The sequence below is a fragment of the Chelmon rostratus genome, chromosome 21 (assembly GCF_017976325.1).
Source record: "Chelmon rostratus isolate fCheRos1 chromosome 21, fCheRos1.pri, whole genome shotgun sequence".
Lineage (NCBI taxonomy): Eukaryota > Metazoa > Chordata > Actinopteri > Chaetodontiformes > Chaetodontidae > Chelmon > Chelmon rostratus.
In genome coordinates, this window is record NC_055678.1 from 8,901,375 (window position 1) to 8,926,543 (window position 25,169).

General features: G+C 40.9%; 1 protein-coding gene across 7 annotated transcripts in view; it reads left to right on the forward strand.

Moving 5' to 3' along the window:
* LOC121624492 (calcium-activated potassium channel subunit alpha-1) overlaps positions 1 to 25,169 on the forward strand; it is an 86,658-nt gene that overhangs the window by 37,138 nt on the left and 24,351 nt on the right. For 5 of the 7 annotated variants that reach the window (XM_041962174.1, XM_041962169.1, XM_041962175.1 and 2 more), the window contains exons 3-18: positions 786 to 847; positions 5,117 to 5,210; positions 5,296 to 5,407; positions 11,300 to 11,375; positions 12,268 to 12,343; positions 12,494 to 12,664; positions 14,746 to 14,837; positions 18,095 to 18,205; positions 18,348 to 18,453; positions 18,561 to 18,643; positions 19,432 to 19,501; positions 19,641 to 19,796; positions 20,037 to 20,146; positions 20,867 to 20,935; positions 21,425 to 21,511; positions 22,427 to 22,503. In XM_041962174.1, coding sequence (XP_041818108.1) covers positions 786 to 847; positions 5,117 to 5,210; positions 5,296 to 5,407; positions 11,300 to 11,375; positions 12,268 to 12,343; positions 12,494 to 12,664; positions 14,746 to 14,837; positions 18,095 to 18,205; positions 18,348 to 18,453; positions 18,561 to 18,643; positions 19,432 to 19,501; positions 19,641 to 19,796; positions 20,037 to 20,146; positions 20,867 to 20,935; positions 21,425 to 21,511; positions 22,427 to 22,503 — 1,552 coding nt within the window. Of the gene's footprint in view, positions 1 to 785; positions 848 to 5,116; positions 5,211 to 5,295; positions 5,408 to 11,299; positions 11,376 to 12,267; positions 12,344 to 12,493; positions 12,665 to 14,745; positions 14,838 to 14,922; positions 15,015 to 18,094; positions 18,206 to 18,347; positions 18,454 to 18,560; positions 18,644 to 19,431; positions 19,502 to 19,640; positions 19,797 to 20,036; positions 20,147 to 20,866; positions 20,936 to 21,424; positions 21,512 to 22,426; positions 22,504 to 25,169 lie in introns of all 7 variants that reach the window. The other 2 variants (XM_041962170.1, XM_041962172.1) reach the window with 1 other exon arrangement.

Below are 25,169 nucleotides of genomic sequence, written 5' to 3' on the forward strand. Positions count from 1 at the left end.
TGTTCCAAACTGTGACTCTTTCTTTCTGGTTTATATAACACAATTATAACAGGCTTCACGAGATGTATCAAGGTCTGTCAGTGCTCGTTAATAGGCATTAAACATTTGTTACACACCTTGAAACACATCCCTGCATGGCACTGTTTCAGGTACTTTATGCATCTGAGGAAATAAGTTGCAGAATAGAAAATTCAACAGCTGCAACGAACAACTGCTCTCATTATTGATTTGTCTACTGATTATTTTGTGAATTAATCGATCGTTTGATCTGGAAAACGTCAGAAAATAGTGAAAAATGTCCAGCACAGCTTTCCTGAGCCAGTATTGACGCCTTCAACTGTTTTGTTTTGTTTGACTAACAACCCAAAGATATTGAGCTAAATAATAATAATGAATCAGAGAAGAGCAGAGAACTTTTACAGTTTTTGCTTTAAAAAAAAAAAAGAATTCAGATGAATTTTCTGTTGATCAGCTAATTGGTTAATTGTTGCAGCTCTAAAAAGTTCATTTAATCACATGTTTTTAACATTATTTTAAACTTGCATAATCTTAATTTGTCATAGTCTCTGAACATTTATTGAATTCTTTAGTTTAATTGTTAATATTTTAATTTATGCTGATTCATCGTTTTTTAAAGTTTCCATGCAAACGTGCTGGACGTATGAGGCTTGTGTCCTTTTCCATTTGCACAGTCGAGTTCTAAACTAGCTTCTGTCTAAATGTACAGTTTGGATGATTTGAGAGTCTCGTAAGTAAAATGGTCCTCTTTTTGTGTGTTTTTCCAGGTGGTGCTCGTGTTTGCGCTCAGCATCGGAGCCCTTGTTATATACTTCATAGATTCCTCTGAGTAAGTATTTTCATGAGTACAATCTTCACTGCTGCTGCTGCTCGGGCCTAGACCAAGTTAGCCCTGGTCTAACCAGTTCCAGCAGGATGTGTGGAATGCTGCTGCAGTTAGAATTGATCGGCGCTGAGCGTAAGATCAGACGCAGCTGTGCAAATGTTAAGTGTTGTAGCCTCGTAGCGGCTGAACAGGTCTGAAGATGGACGGATGACAACTGGGAATGTAAGAGAAATGAAACTGAGAAGTGGTTTGACTGCAGGTGTTCGGCCTCTATTGTCTGAGAAAAATGTGTATTTTGCTCTTATTGCAACCTGCTGGAAAAACAACCTGCTTCAGTCATACAGATAATAAAGGTTTGTTGGATAATTGTATGTATTTAATTTATGTATGATTTAGATAGGCCTCAAAGACCTCAGCCATTTACTGGTTCTTATACACTCATAAATCCTTATGAAGTACATATACTTCAGTTCTAGCCTTAATAACACTGAGTGCTCTATGCTCTGTATATGGTATTGGAGAAAATGTACTTGCTGGCTGGTTTTATCCAATCCCCTTCCAGGTAAACTGCTCTGAGCTTACTGGTGAACTGTGCTGACAGACACCCAGTACCCACAGATGAAATTTGTTTAATCTCTGTAATGAAGGGATCAGACCCTCAAACAGGCAGGAAAGACCAAAGTCCCCGGTCAAAACAATCGCCATCGCTCATCAAGCCAGAGGAAGCGGAAGACCCTTTTAGCCCCATGCGCAACAGTATACTGTTACTGCAGCCCGGTGGTGTTTGGACAGGACGTGCCATTAAGAAGCAGAGCAAAATACAGCAGGATAAAAGCTTTTATCAAGCCCAGAGGGAGCCTCCGCTGGGAGTAATGTTAAGGCAGAGAAGAGAAAATGGGCTGTAAACTCACGTAATTTGGCTGACGGTGCTGGAGGCAGGTTGTCAGGTTATTTGTTATTTCATAAGAACGCACACAGCCGAGGGCTTGGCCTGCTCTGATGTGGTTTGCGAGCATGATCTCATTTCATTAACTGGACAAGCTCAGGTAGAGTTACATCCCCACCGATGCCATCTGCGGCCTTCCATTCTCAGAACTTGCTTATAGCGGCGCCTGATACCTTTTCACCTGATGAGGGCTGACCTACGACCTCTGTCTTTAACCTTTTCACGCACAAGAAGGGGCGTTGATAAATACACAATGAGGGATGATGCTGCAGCACCTGTTCAGTGACTTATATTCATATTCATCCCACAAGGCTCTTTGTCCCACTTTTCATTCAGTGTCGTCCAGGTCTTTCTATTATTCAGACAGTGTTTTTTCACTACCTGCCAACCCAACAAGCCCAGTACTTAAAGCCAAAGAGCAGCCAGTTAGCTGCTCTCTTGCGTGCTTCTAAGTGGCAGCGGACTGTAATAGATACAGCCCTTCCTGTAATTAGTCCTGTGGGGCTGCCGAGGCTGTTATATGATGGACAGGCTGACCTGGCTGGAAGCGACACACAGAGAGACGTCAACACAGAAGACCGACTTAGATTCATAGAAGAGACCTCAAGCAGTGAAGAAGCCGGTTAGGTCCCAGAGGGAGATTTCTTCATGCCGAAGTTTCATTCATTGATTTCTTTGGCCACTTAGGGGGCAGCAAAACTCCACGACAAGCTGACACACCCACAGCCTGGAATAGTCTTAAAGTTCATTTATGGCAGAGCTGGTGTTAACGTTTATTATTCATTATTTGGTCAAAAACTTCATTTAAAGCAGCATTTTCCATTTAAGAAATCCGGCATTTTGCACCCTTCTCTTTGATCTGAGTCTGAATTGAACGAGGGTGAGAAAGACCAGAGCTACTGTGGGCAAAGAGGGTTTCTGATCCATAACAGACTCAGTCCTCTTCTAAAACAGGCCTACTGGAACTCAATTATTTAGCGCTGCAGGTCTGCCTCCACTGTATGGTCCGTCACCCTGCTATGACAGGGATTTGCCAGGATGACGTGTCATTACAGGGAATGAGGGCAGAACTATCCTTCATGTTAGGACTGATCCTCGAGGTGCCTGAGAGACGACTGGGAGGGGTTTTCAGAAACTTGCTCTATTTTTCCATGAACACGGCACTTAAAGATCTTTCATTTTCTGGTGGTCATAAAGTATAAACATTCAGAACAAAGTGATGGGATCAAGTGGAACCTTTTTACACATCTGACCAATAAAATCCAGACACACCCAGATGCAGTGGAACAACAAGTCCAGCATGCACTTGAGGGTTATATACCGCCCGCTGATGAGGATAGCTTGAGTCTTCCTCATGACATCACCGACCTCTTGATCATCAACCAGAAGATCAACCGAGTGTCACTGCAGCGCATCAGATCAGTTCAAACTAATCCCCGAGGTATTTTCATGTCACCTCATGAACTCAGCGAGGACAGTGTTTTATCAAATGCAGTTTATTAGATTTTTTTTTTTTTACATAACCAAAGCAATTTGCTTTAATCCGAGCGGTATTAAACAGCACAGGGGAGGTTGTTGCTGCTGAGTGGTGAGGTGTGTGTTAGTGAAGCTTGTGGATGTGAGTAAAGGGACCCTGCACGAAGAAGACTAACACTGAGGCATGAAAACAAACTAACGACATGGCACTGACATGCTGCAGAGACTCCACTGCATTTATTTAATCGTTATTATAACTTTCATCACTACTTGTTACTCTGCAGATTCAGATTTATATATAATAAGAACCAACTAGTTAATTATGATGTATTGTTATAGATGAAGCTACCCAATTAGTATATGAAGTGTTTAAAATGAGCCCCACCTCTACCATCTGCAACATTAATGCATCAAACATTAAAATCCAGTAATATAATATGTATTATTCTGCATTTGCCTTTCTAATGTTTTACCTTTGGTACTTAAAGTATATTTTGATGTTGATACTTTTGTACTTTTGCAAAAGGACTTTAACACTGCAGTGTTGCTTCTTGTACTAAAGTAAAAGATCTGTCAAAAGTTGCTTATGTCCATGAATATTGAAGACTAACCAAAGAGTACTTTTTCCTTTTACTCAAAAAACAAAAACACAATTTATCTGTGTATATTTTTGCTTTTTTTTTATCCTGTTAATTGTCTCCTACCTTGTGACCCCCAGGAGAGGCCAGACCCTCAGGTTGGGAGCCCCTGGTTTAGTGGCAGCAGCTACTCATTATTTTCATCATCAATGACACGACAAATTATTTTTCCTGTTTGATGAATTGCTCGTTTTGTGTGAAAAAGTTGAGTTCCTGAGGGTACGCTGATGTCTTCAAATAGTTTGTTTTGTCCAAAACTCAAAGATACAAAACCTAGAAAAACAGCAAATCCTCCTCCAAAATTTGAGAAGCCAGAACCAGCAAATCTATTATCACAATGGTCGTACATTCATTCTCTGTCAAGTGACTCATGGATTCATCCACTAACTGTTTCAGCATTAACACGATTACTCACTCACTGTTTCCATCATAGAAATCGGTTCTATTTTTATTCATTTCACTCAACTGTTCATTCCAATCATGTATCAATCACACATGAATCAGAGCTGCACACTAAGTTAATTAACTATTTTTCTCCTCGCCTCGTTACATTTTGAATGTAAAGTAAACCTGTGTGAATATTTTTTCTAACTTCCAGCCCTACTAACCTCTTACAATCGCATTTACTTAGTTATTTATTTCTCTTTATTTGAATTCTTTGGGCCAGATACAAGCTTATGAGGGTGAGACTTACCTGCATTGCAACATTTGCTATGGCTGCCTGACTTTATAAAAGAGGACATGAACCCTGCATGCATTTAACCCTTAAACTACTGCCTTGGCTCTGCATTTCCGTCATGTTTGACTTATTATCTATTCCATCTATTTCTTGTATTTGTTCCATCAGATAGGAAATGCAGGCCTGACAGGAAAACAGCATCATTTCCATGATGTGATATTGCATCAGACAGATTGTTTTGCAGTTATTTAAGGGTTAATCAGGTATCTTGACAAGTTATTGCTCGTGTGACAATAAATGCATGTCCTTTCTCAACAGAAAACCATTGGAAAATACCAACTATTGCACTTTTTCAACACCTAAGTTCCTTTTCTTTTGAAATCTTAAAATGCATTTTCAGGAAAAGAAGAATGCAACTTTTAAGCTTTTTTTTTTTAAATGAAACACTCTTGATATATATCCAAAGCTTTCCTCACTCGACGGCCAGTATTTGTAAGACACTATCACACTTTGTTTCTCCCTCTGTCTCACAGTCCCATCGAGTCCTGTCAGAACTTCTACAAAGACTTCACGCTGCAGATCGACATGGCGTTCAACGTCTTCTTCTTGCTGTACTTTGGCCTACGTGTAAGTTCAACACAAGAGTGTTTATTTGCACCCTTATCTGTGTACCTGAAAACCACGACTCTCATCCGTAACCCTTCATTTCCAGTTTATTGCTGCCAACGACAAGCTGTGGTTCTGGTTGGAGGTGAACTCGGTGGTGGACTTCTTCACAGTTCCTCCTGTGTTTGTGTCGGTGTACCTGAACAGGAGCTGGCTTGGTAAGGATGCTTACATCTCACACATGCTCATGAGCAGAACCAGTATTGCACAGTGGATCTTTGGGCTCTTATTTAGGAGCCTGTGGTGCCACCCGGTGGATTTAACGGGTGTAGCAACAAGCAGTGACCGCGTCATATGATCTTGGCACGCCACTAAAGCTGCAAAAAGAGAACTTTGTTGTATTTTGTTGTCATTTACACAGGCACACCTACAATATTAGCCATATAAGTTTGATAATTATGTCATGAAATGTTGAGATGCGCATGACATGCATGAAAAGTTTGAATGAGCCTCACTATTACTGTGGAAATAGTGCATCAAATGAAAAACTCCAGAACAGCATGAAAACTGAAAAGCACGGTGACTCCAAAGCTGCTCCTCAAACTAATGCCTGTTTGCATGACGACACTATCAAATATTGTATGGCTGTCAGCCGGTGTGCCGTTTAAACTTGCATTTGTGCAAGTTGATTTGAATGGAAATGTGATTTTGGATCATGTCGCTGGCCACGTGTTGAGGGCAGGGGGCGTCGTGCGGCAGGGGTCGTTCACATGCCCTTCACCTGCCCAGCAGCGCTCTAGAGAACACCTGCAATAACACTCGAATGAAATCATGCTGTGATTGAAAAGAACATGAATGGATGGAAAAGATAATAAGCTTTGCGTTGGGGCTCGAGTGCGAGGATGGGAGTCAATCTGCTAAATGTGTGAAGCTCATCACTCGGAGAGGTCTGTGAGGAATTAGAGGATTAGGGAGGATCAGTTTTTTTTATGCATTATGGGTTTTTATGGCCGCTTTTTTCTTCCCCTGTCAGCTGAGGAACAAACCTGCCGTGTAGCCAACAGCAGCACCTCTCTCTGCAATGCTCTACTTTAGAGTCAGTATGACAGCTTGATGAGTGCAGTTGCATAACAAGCCTCTGTGTTTTCCCTGGGCTAATGTGCTGTGATCTGCGGCGTGAAAACAATAAAAGTAGGAGAGGCTAGTGCTGGCTGCTGGTGCCATCTAGTGGACATGTGGGAGTATGGCTGGAATTTGAGGAAATTTATGGTAGATTTGGGCAGCTGTTATCATTATACTGATTGTTCTAGCCCTGTTAGCTACAGTACATTTTTACCGTCCATTTTGGTGCTACTGTTAAGGCATATAGTGCTTATAGTCAAGCTTAAATGAATTGCTGATATCATTTTCAGTCTGTGTTTTCTTGCAACCGTTTCATGTGCAAATTTTCAAAATGTGTGCTTTGCTCTATCTTGTTTTTAACTTTTTTTTTAAGCATTTGCATGCACACACACCGGCTCCACGTCTCTACACAGACACCATGCTGTTGTTTGAATGCGTATTGCCAACTAACTAAATCACAAATGAATCCCTCAGACCCTCCTGGCCTGCACTGCATCTGTTAGGTCTGTGTAGATGTGGGTCCATGTATCTGATATTACAGATACGTTTTCTAGAACTGTAATCAAATTTTGCTCTTAAAGTGGTAACCTGTGAGATTTCTATTTCAGTGTTGGTGTTAGTTTTAGTGCTCATGGTTGTTTTGGCTCAGAGTTCCTGAGTCAAACAGTGTGAATATTCCTGCGATTCTGTTGTCACTGCTACCATCCTGTTGCTCTCTTGTTACTGTTTGTGTAGGTGTTGCTCTTTTTGTTATCTGCTCAGCCTCGCATGGCTCTCGCCGCTCATCGTAACTGTGCCGTTCTTCTATTTACTGTCTTCTATTTACCTGCCACACACCGAACAGCAAGCATTCATGCACCTGGTTGACCGAATAGGTTTGAATACTTTTGTGTTTCTGAACAAATGTACTTTAAAGTAGATTTTTGTCATTCAAATCAACATGAAGGATAAATACTGACTTTCTCTGTGGCTTGTCGAGCTGGTTCCTGTGGAAAACCATAATCCCTGTCAATATGGTCACTGAGCAATTGGTCATGTAAGATTAGTGAGTGATTTACTGTTTAGTTAAACTGAGGTTAAACAGGTGGTGAGGTCATAACCAGCTCAGCGGCGTCTGCTCCCAGCTGTCAAACTCCCTCTTCTGATCAAAACTCCATATTTCACCCGGCACTCAGCCAGGCCGCCGGTCTGCCAATCCTCATGTCTGAACATTTTGACACAAATACTCACACAGTGTGCGCTAATATTCTCTCACACTAACGCACTCATTGATGCAGGACAAGCCTGCGGGTGCGAGCATGACACACATTCTGGATGACAGAAAGTGCCTTCGTGCAGAAACAACATGCAAGAAGAAGAAGAAGCACAATAACAGTTTTTACTGCAAAGTCTGACATCCTGACCTGCTGCAGGTGTGAAATACAAGCAGCACATTTATCTCTGACATTGAACATATTCCAGCGCAGTTCTTCCAAATATTGTGAGGTAAACAGAACATTACTCTTCCAGATATTTTTGGTGGAGGCCACATGTTGCAGCTTTTTCCTCCTGGGCTGAAGTGAAAAAACACAGCTTTTAGTATTAAACTGTGCACTGAAACTAAATGTCCTCAAATGCAAATGCTCTAAAGCAGCAGCTCCTAGCTTGAGGGTCAAGCCCTCCAAACATGTCGCTAGTTAAATATGCTGCAGAATGAGTAATGGAAAGCAGAAAATAGAGTAATGCTTTATCTTAAAGGTCTGTAGTTACATGGAAAGAACTGTGTATGAGTATGAGACACAGTTTTGAGATATTTTTGCATGTTTAGCTGTGTACCCAGTGGGGTGCACAGAGGGGGGGCAGGGGGCGACTGCCCCCCCTCGTGGCCCAATTGTTGAAAAACGTGTGCTAAAGTTCCACCTGGGAGCCAAAACACGCGCTAAAGTGCCCTCTTGGACACCAAAACACGTGCTAAAAGGCCCTCTTGGACACCAAAACGCGTGCTAAAGTGCCCCCGGGAGCCAAAACACATGCTAAAGTGCCCCCTGGGAGCCAAAGCCCGTGCTAAAGTGCCCCCTGGGAGCCAAAATGCATGCTAAAGTGCCTCCTGGGAGCCAAAACGCATGCTAAAGTGCCCACTGGACGCCAAAACGTGCATTAAAGTGCCCTCTTTGACGCCAAAATGCGTGCTCAAGTAAAGTCCTTTTCGCCCCTGCCCTTCAAAAAGTCTGTGCACGCCACTGTGTGTACCGACTCTCTTTGTCAGGGGTTTTAAACCTTTTCAATCAAAGCAATGTCATCCTGCAACCCCTTACTATTTGAATAATTAGTCGTAAAGAAGCAAATAATCCACATAAGAACAAAATTGAGGAAAATGTGAAAAGATAAACGTAAATTGTGTGGCAGGAACAACAACTTTCTTTCTGTTTATTATCGTGTGGCCTCTCAGATTTATGCTGGGGCCACAGCGGGGGTCCTGACCTCCAGGTTGGGAACCACTCCTCTAGGCTGTGCGACTCACTGGATCTACATGACGGAACTGGAAGCGTTCCAAACAAACATTGTCTCAGTTTTCCCTGCAATAAGTACAAAATCCCATAGACATGTCCACAAACCTGCACATGAATTACTGTCACTGCATATATCTGCTCATTTGAGGACATTATAGGAAACTATAGGCCATGTACAGAAAATTCATTTTTTTCATACTCTTCTCTAATCTTTCCTTTTTCCTTCAGAAATCTTGCATGCAAATCTAAAAAGTTTTCAAAGAGAGGGAAAAATAATCATTTTGGCGGAAGTACTTTCAGCAAATAGATGTTCAACAATTCTGCAGGCAGAAGTGACACATTCAGATTTAATGGACTTCGCAGACTCGGACAGATTTCAGTCAGCCGCTGTGCTTTCTCTCTTTGCAGTAAAGGCTTTTTTCATGCTGCGCATTTAGTTTTAACCTCAACTACAATAGCAGTTATTACATCAACTGTGATTAATTTAGGGATTATTGCAGCATCACTAAATCCATAGAAAAACACAATTATTGCCAAAGCTTCTCATTTCTCCATACACAGCTTTACTGGCTGTTCACATGACTTGTTTCCTGCTATAAAACAAAGATACACGCTGTTCTTGTGCAAGATTAGAGAGTGAAATTTGGTTTGTCAAGAGCAGTTGTGGGGTTATCGGATGAGATGTAGGTTACATTGTGAAGCCAGCTGATGGACAGACTCGCTGTCCGGCCTCTTCCTTTCTCTGGATGAATCCTAAAGGAGCTTACACTCTAATATCCTGATGGGAAAAGGGTTTGCTTTAAGCTTGCCGAACACGCCTCATCACAGCGAAAACACTATGGAGGTCTGAGGTAAATCAGATAAAAAATACTTTTGGTCCTTTTTGTGCCAACCTGTTGGGTGCGACGATCATGAAAGCAGCTGATTCTCTTTGGGGTTTTTTTCTCTTTTTGGAGGAGGATCGTATTTTTTCAACATGATACTGAGCAAGGTGGATGCAGAATAGTGAAGACGTGGACGTGAAGCAGATTTTGGACTTGACTTTTGCGCACCAAAAGTAAATCTACAGACATGATTCCCACTAAGATGCTAGTGTACAGGGGGCCCGATGGCGGCACACACTCTCAGACGATTTCTAACACAAGGAGGCGCAAGAAATCGACCGGGGAGCTCTTCCAGAAGGGCTACAGGGTCAGGATGGGCCACGGCCAGGTCAGCGAGAAAGAGGACCAGGACAGCATCTGGTACAGCCTCGGTGCATGCTTCCATGTAATCTCCTACTGGGGTAAGACCTGCAGGACGTGGGAACGGGGGGGAATCTCCACTAAAGCTGAACGCTGGTGTGTCCAGAAGTCCTTGGACTCTGTGTGTCAGCTGGAGCAGGTTCAGGTTCAGGATTTGCTCTGTATTACGCTTCCCCATCTGGCAAGCGCTCACTTGAAATAAAAAAAATGAGCTTTGGCGAGGCACACCACGGTTCACGTCATTTTATGAAAGATTATTTCTTTCTATTTTTCTAGCTGAATGATCGCCTGTAACGTCTTTGATTTGTGTCATTTGGCGTTCAAACAAATCTGCTCCAGCAGGGGAATTCGTCTGCTCGATTAATGCACGAAGGGATAGATTTTACTTGATTGCTCACTCTTGGCTGATGTGGATTTTAAATTGTTTATGCAGCATTGACACTGCAGTGGAGTTTTTTTTGTTGCATATATGAATCATTTAGCTTTTAAGCTCAGGTGGGAGTTTCCTTTAAGCAGGTAGTTTACTGCCATGCACCGAAATGATGAAACATAACCAATAAAACAGGTGTTATTGTGCTTTATGCTATGATGTGTTTCTGAAGGAGATTGTGGTTTCTGTGTTGATTATCTGAGCTTTTGGGGCATAAATGGCTGGAACAAGGTTCTGATTTGACATATATGCAGCTTAAATGACGATATGACACGGTCAGTAGTCATTTACAGGAGGGCAGGCTGCTGTTGTCGCTTCTGGTTTTGTTGGCGTCATGCCGTCCTTGAACTCTTGGCAGCGGGCACAGGCTCTATTTTTTCTTCCCATAAGTTCCCTCAAATTTGGGATTTGACGTCACGCCTGTTTAGTGAATCGGCGTGCCGTGACAGCGTCCACCTGTCTCTAATCCAGACTTTCATCTCCTCCTCGCTCAGAGTTTTATCCAGCAGGAGTGAAACATGTATCAGGTAGATGCCGGTGCTTTGTGAGCTGATGAAGAGGTAGACATCTGGGATGTTCAGCTTGTTTTTTTTACCCCCTTGTACTCCAAAATGTTTCTTTGATGCTGCAGTAACGTTTAATATCGCCTGATCAGTTGGAGTTTTTTTTTTTATCAATATGAATCCAATGAAGTTGATAAACATGGATGAAAGTATGAAAGGTATGGTGTTCTTGTTGAAGCCCAGTCAAATGCTATTGATGTTGTTTCAGATGTTATCACTGATCTTAAAGTAATTTCTCTATGGTCTTTTTTTCCCCTCGCAGGCTTGAGGTTTTTAAGGGCCTTAAGGTTGATACAGTTCTCAGAAATTTTACAGTTTTTGAATATACTCAAAACAAGGTAAGTGTGTGAATATTTTCTCACTCTTCTCTCAATGTAGCAGTGTGAACATTGCATGTGAAGTGATAGTGCTCTTCTTTTGTAGCTATAAGCATGGATATGGTTTCATTTTGAAGGGGAGAAAGTGGGCTTTTTTTAGCATTGGCACCTGCTTTCATTTGATTCGGCAAACTTTAATATAAGTTAATATTGACTGGATTCTTCAGCCTGCAGTCGGTAATGAAACGGCTTTCTGTTTGTCTCCTCGCTGAATTAAAGCTTTTTGCCCAGCTGTCAGGAAGAGCTTATAGAGCTACAAAATGCTTCAGAATAATCTCCTCACTCACTCACTCACTCACTCACTCACTAACTCACTCAGAGAAAGGTAAAGACATAAACACAAAGTAGAAGAGAACAGGAGTCATGCAGGGTCTCGTTCCACAATAAGACCAGTGGTGTAATGGAAAGCTTACATTCGTAGTGAGGAAGACCTTCGCTCACAAAATGCATGGGTTTACATTTACTTTAGTCATTTTTTTAAATGCATGGGATGAAATTCTCCTTTTTTTTAAGGAAACTGAATGGAAATACAGTATATTGTAAACCATAATAACCCAGTATGCCCTGTAATTCAAAACTGAAATGCATCAGCTTGAAGGACTTGCGAATTTGTGCAGCATGTCATTGTGTTTGTGTTGAATCACGTTAAGATTGAATAGATCAGGATGATTTCTGTATCATTTTTCACAGTTTCTCTCACATTATGACTGAACACAATACAAAAGGCGTATAAAGCATTTCAAAGCATGCATCTTCCAGTCTGACTTGTTTTGACACATTGGACTGTGATACCAGCGTAATAACTTTATTCCTTAATAACTCACACTTTATGTTCTGGATCTTTTTCAAACAGCAACTCCATAAAGCTGGTGAACTTGTGTTCAATCTTTATAAGCACATGGCTAACTGCTGCAGGCTTCATTCATTTGGTAAGTTAGTAGGAGCAGTCAAAGTTAAGGTGGATGTTGGTAAAGCGATGCTATAGATGCTTTTAATTACTGCTTTGTCAAAGAGGATGAAAAAATCTCCACTTCTGTGTGTTTTTCGTGGTTGTTGTCAAATCTCCACCTCTGTTCCAGGTGGAAAACTCAGGGGATCCTTGGGAAAACTTCCAAAATTCCCAGGCACTTTCCTACTGGGAATGTGTCTACCTACTCATGGTTACTATGTCCACTGTTGGCTATGGAGACGTGTATGCAAAAACCACCCTGGGCCGCCTGTTTATGGTCTTCTTCATCCTTGGTGGTTTGGTAAAAATCCCTCTTTTTACTTATTCCTGCTTAAAATCCTCCATGCAACCAGTCATCACACCCCACCAGGTGTTATCAAACGCCGGGACGCTCTCAACTCAGGACGCTCTTCGCCTGTTGTTTACACTGAGGTGTTTTTGTGGCTCACCACTTCACGACAGTATGTTGTATATCATGTATTGTATGAGTTGTCTACAGTCTTGCAGCATTTATTCAGGTATAATGCAGAAGTTTTGTCCTGTTATTTATTAATTCCTACATGACATGTAGAACATTTGAGGATTTTTGCTGTTATTAACTGTAAAAGTACTGCGGTTTCAGGTGGCTGTACCCTGCCTCTCCCCCCTCTTTCCAACAAACACAATGACACAGGGGTGATTTGTTGTAGCCTAGCTTGATGGATGTAGCAACATTTTTTCAGTCTGCGCAAATATTTAAAGGGATATTAGGGAATAAAATGCAAGAAGCAGAGATTTTACAAAATAATAATTTGAGACTGAAACAAGTCCTAAATCTTAAAGAAAGTATGATTCTGATCTGATCTCATTCTGATTTGCTGCAGTTACCTGATAAAGAAAGTAGCCAAAGATCATTTAGAGGACACAGTTATCCGGATCATAAAGTATTACTGAGGAGCGGATTATACAGCATGGTGACATATTGTAAAATGAGTATGAAATCGGTTTAAAGGGTAACTTCCGTATTTTCAACATGGACACTACTGGAGACAGCAATTTTTGAAACTGGTATTGAGTGAGAGCTCTGCTTCATCCTACACGGCAACTGCACAAAGCCAATGTAAGTGCTTCTTTTTGCCACTGATGGGCTGAGATTGTTATTCTACAGATCTGAAAAGGATCATAGAGAAAAACCTTTTTGTTAAAGAGTGAGATACAGCTGATATATCGCTCCCGTAAAGCCACCAGACTCCATGTACAGAAACAGTAATTTTATCTTTGTTCAAATACACTTCACTCAAACTTGACAGAAACAAAATAAAACACAAACCTTCTTGGTTCGTCTTTCCAACACAGCAACAATCACCAACTCAAGTCCCCGAGTTAGATGTGAAAATATTCATACATGTCGTTTTCCCTCTGAGCTTCTCTGATGTTGTTGATGAAGTTTCCAAAGATACAAAGCTATATCTGGCTGAATTTGGGGGAACTGGATTTTAACTGATGCCAAGGACATCAATGTTCCCATCTGATGAAACTGTGCAGCCATTAAAAAGTCTTGGGACTGAATATTTCACCGCGTAAACATCATATAGATGTAGCGTAAATGGTTTAAAGAGCCATTTTTGTTCATGCTTTATAAGAGACTGTTTTTATTCTCTTGTAGTTTATTTTTGTGATTGCAGATCTGTTGTATTAGTGTAAAACAGGACAAGTTTTTCGTTTTTGCTCAAATACTCAAGCAATTATCAATGAAAACATGCTAATTTAAACATCATAAAAAAGATGCAAGGACTCCAAGTTGTTTCGCTCTCCTGTAAAGTCTGTGAAGCGGCACTTTTGCCCTTTTACACTCAGTTCCTAGTTTGTAAAATACTGATAACAGACAAACATATTGTGGCAGTCTGACACTGAAGTAGAAGCCAGCAAAGTTCAGAGTCTCAGAGTTAATGTCTGCCATCCATGTAGCTGCGTTACCCAAATCAACCCGACATGTGTGTTTGTTGGACAAAACATGGCACATAAGGCTTTTCTTAATTTCTATAATTTTTATCTTTCTATCACAGATTGACATATCGCTCATCAGCTGTCATTTTTCTCCTTTATTGTTCCAATATCCGTAAATATTGGCCTCATAATTTCCTTTTTCATTTTCATACTACTTCTTCTTGACATTTGGAATGTAACTGTGATAAAACTTCAGGCTACATTTAGTCAGTGTTGACTAATTTGAATGGACTGCAACTTTTTTATTTTCTTTCTCCTTCTTCCTGTTAACAAGTAGATGTTACTACTGCTCCTGCACTTACAGTAGTGTTCGTCTTTAAAGTAAAAATAGAGGACCTGCTCGTCTTTGCCTTTCTTTTTTTTAGTCTCTTCTTCTGTCTCCTATCTTCTCCTTAGGCCATGTTTGCAAGCTACGTCCCTGAAATCATAGAGTTAATAGGAAACCGCAAGAAATATGGTGGTTCCTATAGTGCGGTTAATGGGAGAAAGTAAGTATTCAAGGAGGCTCTACTGCCTCCGCCGCAGTAGAACCTTCTCTGCATGCCCTTTTCTTTTTCTTTTTCATGCATGTAGGCCATGTTTGCTCGCTACGTGCCAGAAATTGCTGCTCTCATCCTTAATCGGAAGAAATATGGAGGGAGTTATAACTCGACCAGAGGCAGAAAGTAAGTCAAACAAATGAAAAAACAGCAAACTCTTAATGGTGTGGTTTTGTGTGACTCAAGTGGCCCTCTCATAAAGAGGCGACATACCCTGATTTTTGCTTAAACGGACGCCATGAAGCTGTAATACGAGATGTAATGATCTCAGTTCACACTAAAGTCACACTGTGACTGAAGAACTTGGCCATGATTAATGTGTAGAGTTTATTGTACTGTATTGCTGCTGCTTATATGTGTGTGCAAGCTGTCATCGCTGCTTATCATGAATGAAAGTCTGCTATTACACTGCAAAAAATGAATCTCAACAAGTGATTTGTTGTTTGAATTTAGCCCAAAAGTCATTTTTTTTCTTTAAAAAAAGGTGAAAAAAATCACTTGTTTTAAGAAAATGACTTTTTTCAGATATTAAAGATATTTTTGCAGTGCAGTCATGTACATGTTCTATTGTCCTGCTATGAGGTTGGCACATGTAGGATTTTCTATGATATAAACTGAGTATCCTTGCTGCTATTATAAAAATAAAATCCTTGATTGGCATGTAAAAGGAATAAATCATGGTCACTTACTAAAGAAAAACACTCCTCATCCACTCTAAAATGAATCTTGGTCAGTTAAACACATGATAAAGTTAGCTTGTTGCACCATTGACTCAGTTTAAAGCAAATGTAACTCACTGAAAAACTGCTGCTGTAAAAAACAGATGAGTTATTAGTAACAGGTAGGAAAGAGTCATAAAGTCAGCAGGCTGGCTCTGTAATGTCAGCAGTATCCACATTATGCTAACAATAGCTAACATCAGCTGCTGTAAGCTACAGGCCACACCACGCCAAGTAAACCCACTGAGTGCTAAATGATCTTTTAAATGTTACGTAGTCTCGCTTTGCAACTCCAGATAACGAGCAGTGATTTACAACAGTGGTTAAACCACAGCTACGTTTGTGGTTTCCTCTGATGCGATTTACCGCGGTCCACAGGTGCAGCTAAGTTTATTCCAGTTTATTGAGAGAAAATCCTACATGTGTTGTGGTGTCTTACTTGTAATTAGGCTGCTTATTGTCAATGTACATTTGTGCCAAATTTGTGTTTTCAGTCATTCACGCAGTTTTGTTCACTCATCTTACTTTGAGTCTCACCCTCTCTCAAGCCTGAATAACTTCACATAAAATACAGCAAAGTAAAATAATGATTGATAGACAGCCCTTCTAATACGCACATATTAACTCTGTACAGTGTAGAGTTTACTAAGCTTACGTATGTTATCTTAAGGGGAATAATAATAATCACTCTTTTACGATGACATAATATACATAAAATAATTACATTTAAAGGCAGAGCCTTCAGGACGGCAGCCATGACAAAATGATCATCTTGATGAACTCAAGCTTACCTGAGATCAGTATTGACGAAATGATCAAACTCATCCACCCACCCCTGTATGCCGCTGCTTGTTCCATGCTCATTCTCAGCACAGTTTTGTTTTTCTGCTCTGGAAAAACTTGTCTTGCTTGTCGACGCTTTGCTTTTGAACGTTCTTGGCCTCTATCTTCAGTCTGACCTACACCCTCAGGACTAAAAACAATCTTTACAGGAATAGTTTGACATTTAGAGAAACATTCGCTTTCTCGCCAAAAGTCAGAGGAGAAGATCGCTACTGCTCTTCATGTCTGCATGGTAAATGTGAAGCTGGAGCCTGGAGGTGATTAGCTTAGCTTAGCATGTAGCTCCCCATAAAAATGCAACTAGTCTTTACATTTCTTTTTGTGTGTGCATTTAAAAAAAATACAATGAAATACAGTGTGTTAGTTTGTGAGCTCTAGCGGCGCTGGGAAGCATATTTTTACCTTTGGTCGGAAGCTAAGCTAAGCTAAGCTAATCGCCTCCTGGCTCCAGCTCCATACCCAACCCAGACGTGAGAGTGGTATCGATCTCCTTGTCTAACTCTCAGCAAAAAAAAAAAGCAAAAAAGTCCCAAAATGTCAAACTGTTCCTTTAACATATACACTCAAGCTCTGCAGCTGTTTGTAAAGATAAAGTGAGATTCTGCTGGATGCCTCTAAACAAAATATGCCTTCTTGTAGCATGCTTTTAGCATGTATGGTCGTTTGGAAAAAAAATGTCTCAGACCAAATTTTTGCTTCTTTTGTTGGTCAGTTTTGTAGAAAACTCACAATTGGAGCTTTTCAAGTCATTTTTTGTTTATCATGTACAATTCTGTGTTCAATTTGTTTTTCATTCTTTATCTGACAGAAGCACTCACACGAGCATCTGGTCGGTCGCGGCGTCACAAATTTAACAGCACAGTAGCTCCATTTCACCAACAGCCTGTTTTGACAAATGTAGAAAGTCTGTGGATGCAGTTTTATAAATGCTTACTTATTTTTAATGTTTATATTTGGTAATGTCCCAGCTGGAAAGAATTATTAGCATCATTATATTTACTATTATTTCCCTCTGTCTTCTTCCTTATGTCTGCTAGTATCATTAATGCCATAGATCCTCTAACATCCTCTCAACTGTTTTCCTTTACAAATTAGTGGTGCAAAATCATAATTCTAATGCATTTATTGGACATTAAAGCCACAAAGAATCACTGCAATACAGTGAGATTAGACAAAATGTTTACCAGAGTAAACATCTGACACTATTTTGTAAATAATTTATAAATAAAAATCGAGTATAGACATATAGGAATGCATCTAAACTGGGTTCCTTACATAAAGGATCTGTGATATGAGGCGGTCGAGGCAGACTGTGATCTGATTTCATAATCTCCATCTAAGTAAACTCTGATCCTTTATAATCTGAAATCCACAGCGCTCTGCACATTCAGTCCCAGCAGGAACATCACACATCCCTCCTGTCACACACAGCACTTTCTGTTACTTCCACACACATTTTGAATCGGTCACCTGAACTGTGCTGACTGCGTCTCATGTCCATAACGTCTGTCTCATCTCAGATTTACCTTTTCGATTCCAGGACAAAGATTAAGATGAAACATCAGTTTGTGTGTTTTGTTGTTTTTTAGCGTTTATTTCCGATTGCGTCGGCGTTTCATTATTACTCTGCACCTCGTTTTCCAGGCACATCGTGGTCTGTGGTCATATAACACTTGAGAGTGTGTCCAACTTTCTAAAAGACTTCCTACACAAGGACAGGGATGATGTCAATGTAGAAATTGTTTTTCTCCATAAGTGAGTACAAAACCTTTTTTTTCCACCTGTGTCTCTAAAAAAGAAAAAATTTCATTGCTCGAGAACAAGCAATCATCTCCTCCTGGGAGATAAGACATGGTGTTCCTCCTCAGCTTTAAGAGTTTCTCTTTTCCACTCTCAGTATTTCCCCTAATCTTGAGCTGGAAGCCTTGTTCAAGCGGCACTTCACCCAGGTGGAGTTTTACCAAGGGTCCGTCCTCAACCCGCACGACCTGGCCAGAGTGAAGGTAACCGACGGACCAGACTTCCTGTGCTGCTTTTGGTGTCTATGAAGTCTGAACTAAAGGCTGCTGACTGATGTTATGTGTTTGCTGTGTGTGATTTTTGTTTCCAGATCGAATCAGCCGATGCCTGTTTGATCTTAGCCAACAAATACTGTGCTGACCCTGATGCTGAGGATGCATCCAACATCATGAGGTTGACCATGATGTGTTGTTTGTTTGGTTGCTTTGTTGTTCAATGTGCTGCACCTTCTGTGAAACATAGCTTAGAGGGGAAGCTGCACCTATTTTAATGAATTTCAGGGATAGTCGCGTGGTTAGTATGTGAAGAAGTGCAATGAGTTCATCATTTAAAAACTAATACTCTTTTAATGCATAAACCAGTGTAATCACGCAAAAGAAATATTGATGTTCTTCCCTTCAGTCGGCACTTTGTTGACACTGGCTCATCTTGTGTAAACAATACGGAAACTTTGAAAATCTCTGCAACAGCATGTCCTCTAGACTGCTGACAGGTATTTGGAAATCCAGACACAATAGGCAGTGATATATGAAATGCTCCCAAGCGATCATACTTCCCAAAGTGAGTGCCAGTGTTTGATACCAGTTCCCACTTCTTCCTGGACTTAAACAGTGAGTGTAAGCGAGCATGTCGGAGCTGGCTCTCGCTGCAAGCAGACAGACTCTCAGCATGGACGAGCTCCTGCTGCTCACTTTCCCTTTTGGACGATTACCAAGAACTCAAGAAGAGAGGAAACGTGGATCTGTTACAACACACACTGTTTTCTTTCATTAAAGGACACGACAAACTTTGGTTTGACATCTCTGGGCATGAATGTAAAGTGTCAGCTGCAGCTGATTTGAAATTGATTTGTTAGAGCTGTAAGGAGTTTTTATCGTGTGTTTGTGAATGATGGAAAAAGCAGAGTATGAATAGGAAAACTCAGATTTGCTGATTTGCTTTGTCCTTTTTTCATGCATCAGGGTAATATCTATCAAGAACTACCATCCAAAGATCAGAATAATCACTCAAATGTTGCAGTACCACAATAAGGTTGGTGTAATCTATTACTGTGTCATGAACTACAGAGGCTACTGGAGTCATTTATGTTTGGATGTTTGCCTTGATATAATTCAGATTTGATTTTATTGCTTTGAATATCTGTGAATCTACTTTGTTTTCCTCCCTCTAGGCCCACCTTTTGAACATCCCAAGCTGGGCCTGGAAGGAGGGAGATGACGCCATTTGTCTTGCGGAGCTGAAGCTTGGCTTCATCGCCCAGAGCTGCCTGGCTCAGGGCCTCTCCACCATGCTGGCCAACCTTTTCTCCATGAGGTCCTTCATCAAGGTAGCCACAGCTAAGATTCATCCATCTGTGCTCACTGGATTAAGAACAAAAGTAAAGTTGGCCATAAACTTAGTCTGAACAGATAATGATTATCCCAGATGAGGCCCATGTGCAGCATCTGGTGAGTGGGTGGGGATGAACTTGTAAAACAAAGAAATTAAACTGAGACATTATTCTGTTTTTTGTGTTCAGTTCTTTTTGTGATAAAAAAAAGCTTTCTGTGATAAATCTTTGTTGTAGATTGAGGAGGACACATGGCAGAAGTATTACCTAGAAGGTGTAGCCAATGAGATGTACACAGAGTACCTGTCCAGTGCCTTTGTGGGCTTGTCCTTCCCAGTAATTTGCGAGTAAGTACACCAACATGCTTCTTTAAAATTAAAAGTTTTGCTTTGTGGCTTTGTCTTTTTCTGCTACACTGGGATCAGGCTTTCCTGGGTGCAAGAAATTGATGCTTTGAGTCATCTGGCATTAGTCTTTTTAGTAACTTAAAATTTTAAAATGCAAAAAGGTGAAGGTTTACAAATGGCTGTCTGGACATCTAGGAGTATAAAGATTAGATAATGTTTCAACCTTAAAGCTACAGGTTTCTCTACAGAAGCTGAAAGCAGCCATGGTTACAGTTGTTTTCATTTTTCAACACTTTATTTATCTCAAGATGATAAAATAATCATGTAAATAATTATCTCATTATGTCTTAGTAATTTTCTGAGATAGCAGGTTAAACAAATCAAAATCACAACAATCATCATAATAATTGTAATATTTGGTTATTGTGACCATTGGCACTATATGGCTTTCGTACATTTATGAGCCATTTCTCTACAACATCCTTAAATGTCCATTTCTAAACACTCTAATTACAATAATACTTTTTCAGCTACTGGTTTTGTGAGTGAGTGACTCCAAAAAAGAGTGTTCACTACAACCGAAATACAGGCGCTCATCTTCAAAAATAGAAGTCAGACCTCAAAGTAGAAAAAAGGTGCCACTCAAAGCTAAGAAGATTTTCATAAAACTACATATTTAGCATGCATGAAGTCTAATTATATTGTTATTCTCTTTTGCAGACTCTGCTACGTGAAGCTAAAGCTGCTGCTGATAGCAATAGAGTACAAGTCTGATCAAAGGGAAAGCAGGTAAGTGGATGTGCTCGCAGTGGCTTGTTGAAGTCATTAAAATTCATGGATGCAAAAACTTCAGTGCGCAGGTGTGTTTGCTGTCAGTGTTTACTTTCCGTGATGAAGCTACTTTGAATCGGCTTCTCTGTTTGACTGCAAACACAAGGCGCCCTACAAAATGCGCTAAATTGGTTTGTTCACAGACATCACAAGCGTTTCTGATCACATCATGACAAATTAATAGGGGAGGTGGCAGTTCTTTAAGCACAGCTGAAGCTTTGTTTTAATGGTTTCTCCAATGCCCTGATGCTCCTTTTATACCATTTGAAGTGTCACCGCTATCTGCTTTCATCAACTTAATTTAATAAACAGAGGCTATCCTGCCAAATGAGTTGTGAAAACTAATCCAGCCAGCGTCCCGGCCACCGCCGGTGATTAGTGCGAAGCCTTGCAAATTCTCTGATATAACTTTTCGCTGTGACATCTTTGGTCTATAAATCCTCGCAGCACCCTGATAAACCCTGGAAACCACGTGAAGATGCAGGAGGGGACCTTGGGCTTCTTCATTGCCAGCGATGCCAAAGAAGTGAAGAGGTAATGAATGGGATTAAATGGCGGTTAAAAGTGAAGTCATGCAGTTTTTTTTCCTGCTCTGCTGCATTAGCCTTCATGCCACACAGCATTTCTATCCGCTTTATGTCAAAACAATATAACACTAGATGCAGCACAGATGTAAAGTTTGTGCCTTATTTTGGCGTGCTGCTCCAGGTCCTGTGAGGGTGCTTTGCTGATGCAGACAGATCACAATAAAGTTACACATTTTTACAGTCAGAATGATCATAAGATATGTAGATTGTAAAAAGTGGGTCCAGTGTTTACTTCAGTGAACATGCGGCGAAGTAAACTCTTCTTCCTGGACTTAAATAGTGAAGTGCTCATGTTCACTTCTCCCATTGGAACGAACAGACCTGCCACTGGTCTCTTAAAGGGGCGTGGCAATGGGGAAACCCACAAGACACAGACACAGGAAATGACTTTAAAGTGCACCATCTTGTTTCCGAGTGGTCTCTGCTGTTATCTGCTCTTTGCTCCAGCGAGCGTAGGATTCAAAGGCAGTTTAAAGGTACTTCAGGTCAGTGTTAGAGAATAGTGTCACCGCTCACAGGGCTCTGCACAGCCACTGCAGGGCTCATAATGGTCAAAACATCATTTAGCTGTAATACTGGCCTCCCAAAGGAATGCTCACCCCACTCTTGACATATTTCATCCCATATGTTGAGAAATTAAATGCCGGCTCGACTTGTTTTTGAAAACCAGGTATTAAATTTGCTTAATTAACCTCATACTTTCTAATTAACCGCTTCAACATTTTTATATGAAAGCATCAAAAACAAAAAAACTGAACTGGAACTACTTGTTGCAGACGCAGTGAATAGAAACTGTCTGTAAACATTTGATTTCAGTATGTTGGACAGTAGTTTACATGGAATTTTTGTTCTTCTCCAATAGGGCTCTGTTTTACTGTAAAGCCTGCCACGATGACATTACTGATCCCAAAAGGATAAAGAAATGTGGATGCAAGAAATGTAAGTGACAGCATATAAAAACACCGTCTTTGTTTGCTTGACTTGATTAACATTTTTTCACAACCTACAGTGAAACAGCGCTGAGCTCCCATCAGTCTAGCGGTGTGATGGCGTATTTACATGACCTACATAGGCATGTGTCCAAACCACTTAGTTCCTGCATTAATTATTCATTTCCTGAAACCTTGTAACTTGTGCATGAAAAAAAGGTCATTGGATTTCTTTCTGCAGCCAAAATAAACAGGTGCGCTCCAAGTTTCCCTTGTAAAACTACATGTCTGGGCCTCTGCATGACATAAATACCTGGCCCCATTAATGGGTCAGTTCACCCAAATTACAAAACACAGCTCACCATCGGTAGCTGTTCTTCTAGACAGTTGAGTTTTTATGTGCTGAGGTTTTGAGATATTCTCAGATTTGGGTGAGCTGATTCTTTAGATATTCTTTATTTTTTGTGCATGTAGATACCACTTCTAATGTACAAGATCAACGAGCAGAGAGAACTATTCAGCATCAATAGCATATTCTCTTTCCAATGTGATTCCCACCTTCTATAGATACACAGATAAGTGAGAAAACAAGCTAGTTAACTCCCCTCAAGCCACATGTGAATACAGTCTAAGTGTGCATTTTGTCTGTTTGCCTGTGTGGATGTTTGCTTTGTTTTCTTTCGTATAATAGCTGTCTGGCCTGTTACAGTGAATTGCTTACTTTGTGAAGTTAACAGGCATGCAGAGAGACACCACAGGTACCAGGATGGATCGTGTGTTTCTATACCTTAAAACCATCATGTGTCACTTTGTTGATCTTTCACTAGGATTTAATACAGTTGGTCTTGTCTTAACCATTACAGCTAACAGCTAACATCTGCTGTATTCTCTTCCTGCTGCTTGGGAACTTGACACACTTTCCTTAAAAATTCACTTTAGTGATATATTGTGAGTAATGTGGATTCATTCCCCCTCCGAAAACACAGCCTGCTCCCCCTGATTGAAGCAACCTGTTTGAGTGTTACTGTAAATGTTGCATGTACAATGGTTGATGCTGCCTGGATCCCCCCTGTTGTCATGTGCACGTCGCTTTCAAATTGAGGAAAACGTTCAACGAAAATGAGCAACAACCTTATAAATTATTCTATTGCTGTTATATAATAATAAAATTTTGGGAACAAGACCCAGAGAGTCAAGGATAGACAGTTGAGCAGTTGGAGAATGCAGAAAAATAAGTTATTCCAGCATCCCCAAAGTATTATTAACAGAACATTTCATTCATGCCTGCTAGAGGCAGCAGTACTCCACATCACCACCAGATGTCCCCGCAGTCCTTTGACAAACACAACATCCCTGCAACTAGAGCACAACTGAAAAAACCACTAGGAAGAGAAATGAGGAACATTTCATTTGAGCTGTTTTGATAGAAGGAATAAATCTTTTGACACCCCACAGCGATCAAATTCACTGAGGTGACTGAACAGTTTCTCCCAGCACATCTGATATCAGGAATGTTTCGGGACAAAAGCAAAGGCGCGGCATGTGTTGCTTGAGAATGTCAAATGAATTTATGGTCTAATACAGTTTCACACAGGCGGAACTTGTCGTTTTTGTTTTTGTCCTTTCCGGATGCACGTACAGATCTGTCTAAGATCCAGAAAACTGTTTTATGTGAGACATCGTCACATTTACTTTGACCTCTTGTTGGATGCATTTCTGCTATCTTGCCCCAGAGTTTCAATTCTCAGCTGAAACCAGTGCAGATATTTAAGAGCAGTAAAATGATAACACATGCTCGAATCGTTTCTCAACACGTAGTGGACATACAGTACGATTGTAGGGCTTATGCTGAGGTGAAGGGGGTGAAGGCAGGAGGTCAAGAGACAACTGTGGGAATTATTGTTTCTTCTGCTGCTGAAAAAGTACACGACCTGCCCTCCTTCACCTCACTCATGTCACATTTTTAACCAAAAACCACATGACTTTAGGACCTCGTGATATTTCTGCCACTCGTCCCAGAAATGACCCAAACTGAACAAACCACAAAAAGTGGAAAAAAATTCTGATTTCCTCGTCTGACATTTGCACGCTGTCAAGACTAAGTTTATCTTGTGCATCCCAGCAGCAGCCTTCCTCTGTGCCCTGTCTTGCCTTTGTCCACTCTTCCTCCAGAACGACCCTCAACATTAACCTGCTCTTCCTCTCCTCTCGTCTGAACCCGTGACTGTAGCCAAGACGCCCGCCTACAAGAAAATGAGACTGGCATGTTGTTTTGATTGCGGCCGCTCAGAGCGGGACTGCTCTTGCATGCCAGTTAATGTGCGTTGTAACATGGACTCCCCTCAACGCGACATCCCACTCTCTGCTGTCTCTGTTAATGATTGCTCAGCCACTTTACGTGCCTGTAAGTTGTCGCCATGACATGTGCTCTTCAGTGTTTGAAACATGCACTGTGTTAACCGTGCAGTGTGTCTTTAGCGTGTGTGCTGTCTAGCTCTAGCAGCTGTGGTGTTACTGTCATGGATATAGATGTCGCTTTGTCTGTGCTGCTACTTTTGGAGGTGATTTTTAGCTGTCGTGAAGCATGCCAGTATACTGTTTTGCTGGTGTTTTGTCAGAGAATGTGAATTCAAATTGACCTGTAGTTTAAATTAGACCGACGGTCACTAATGCAAA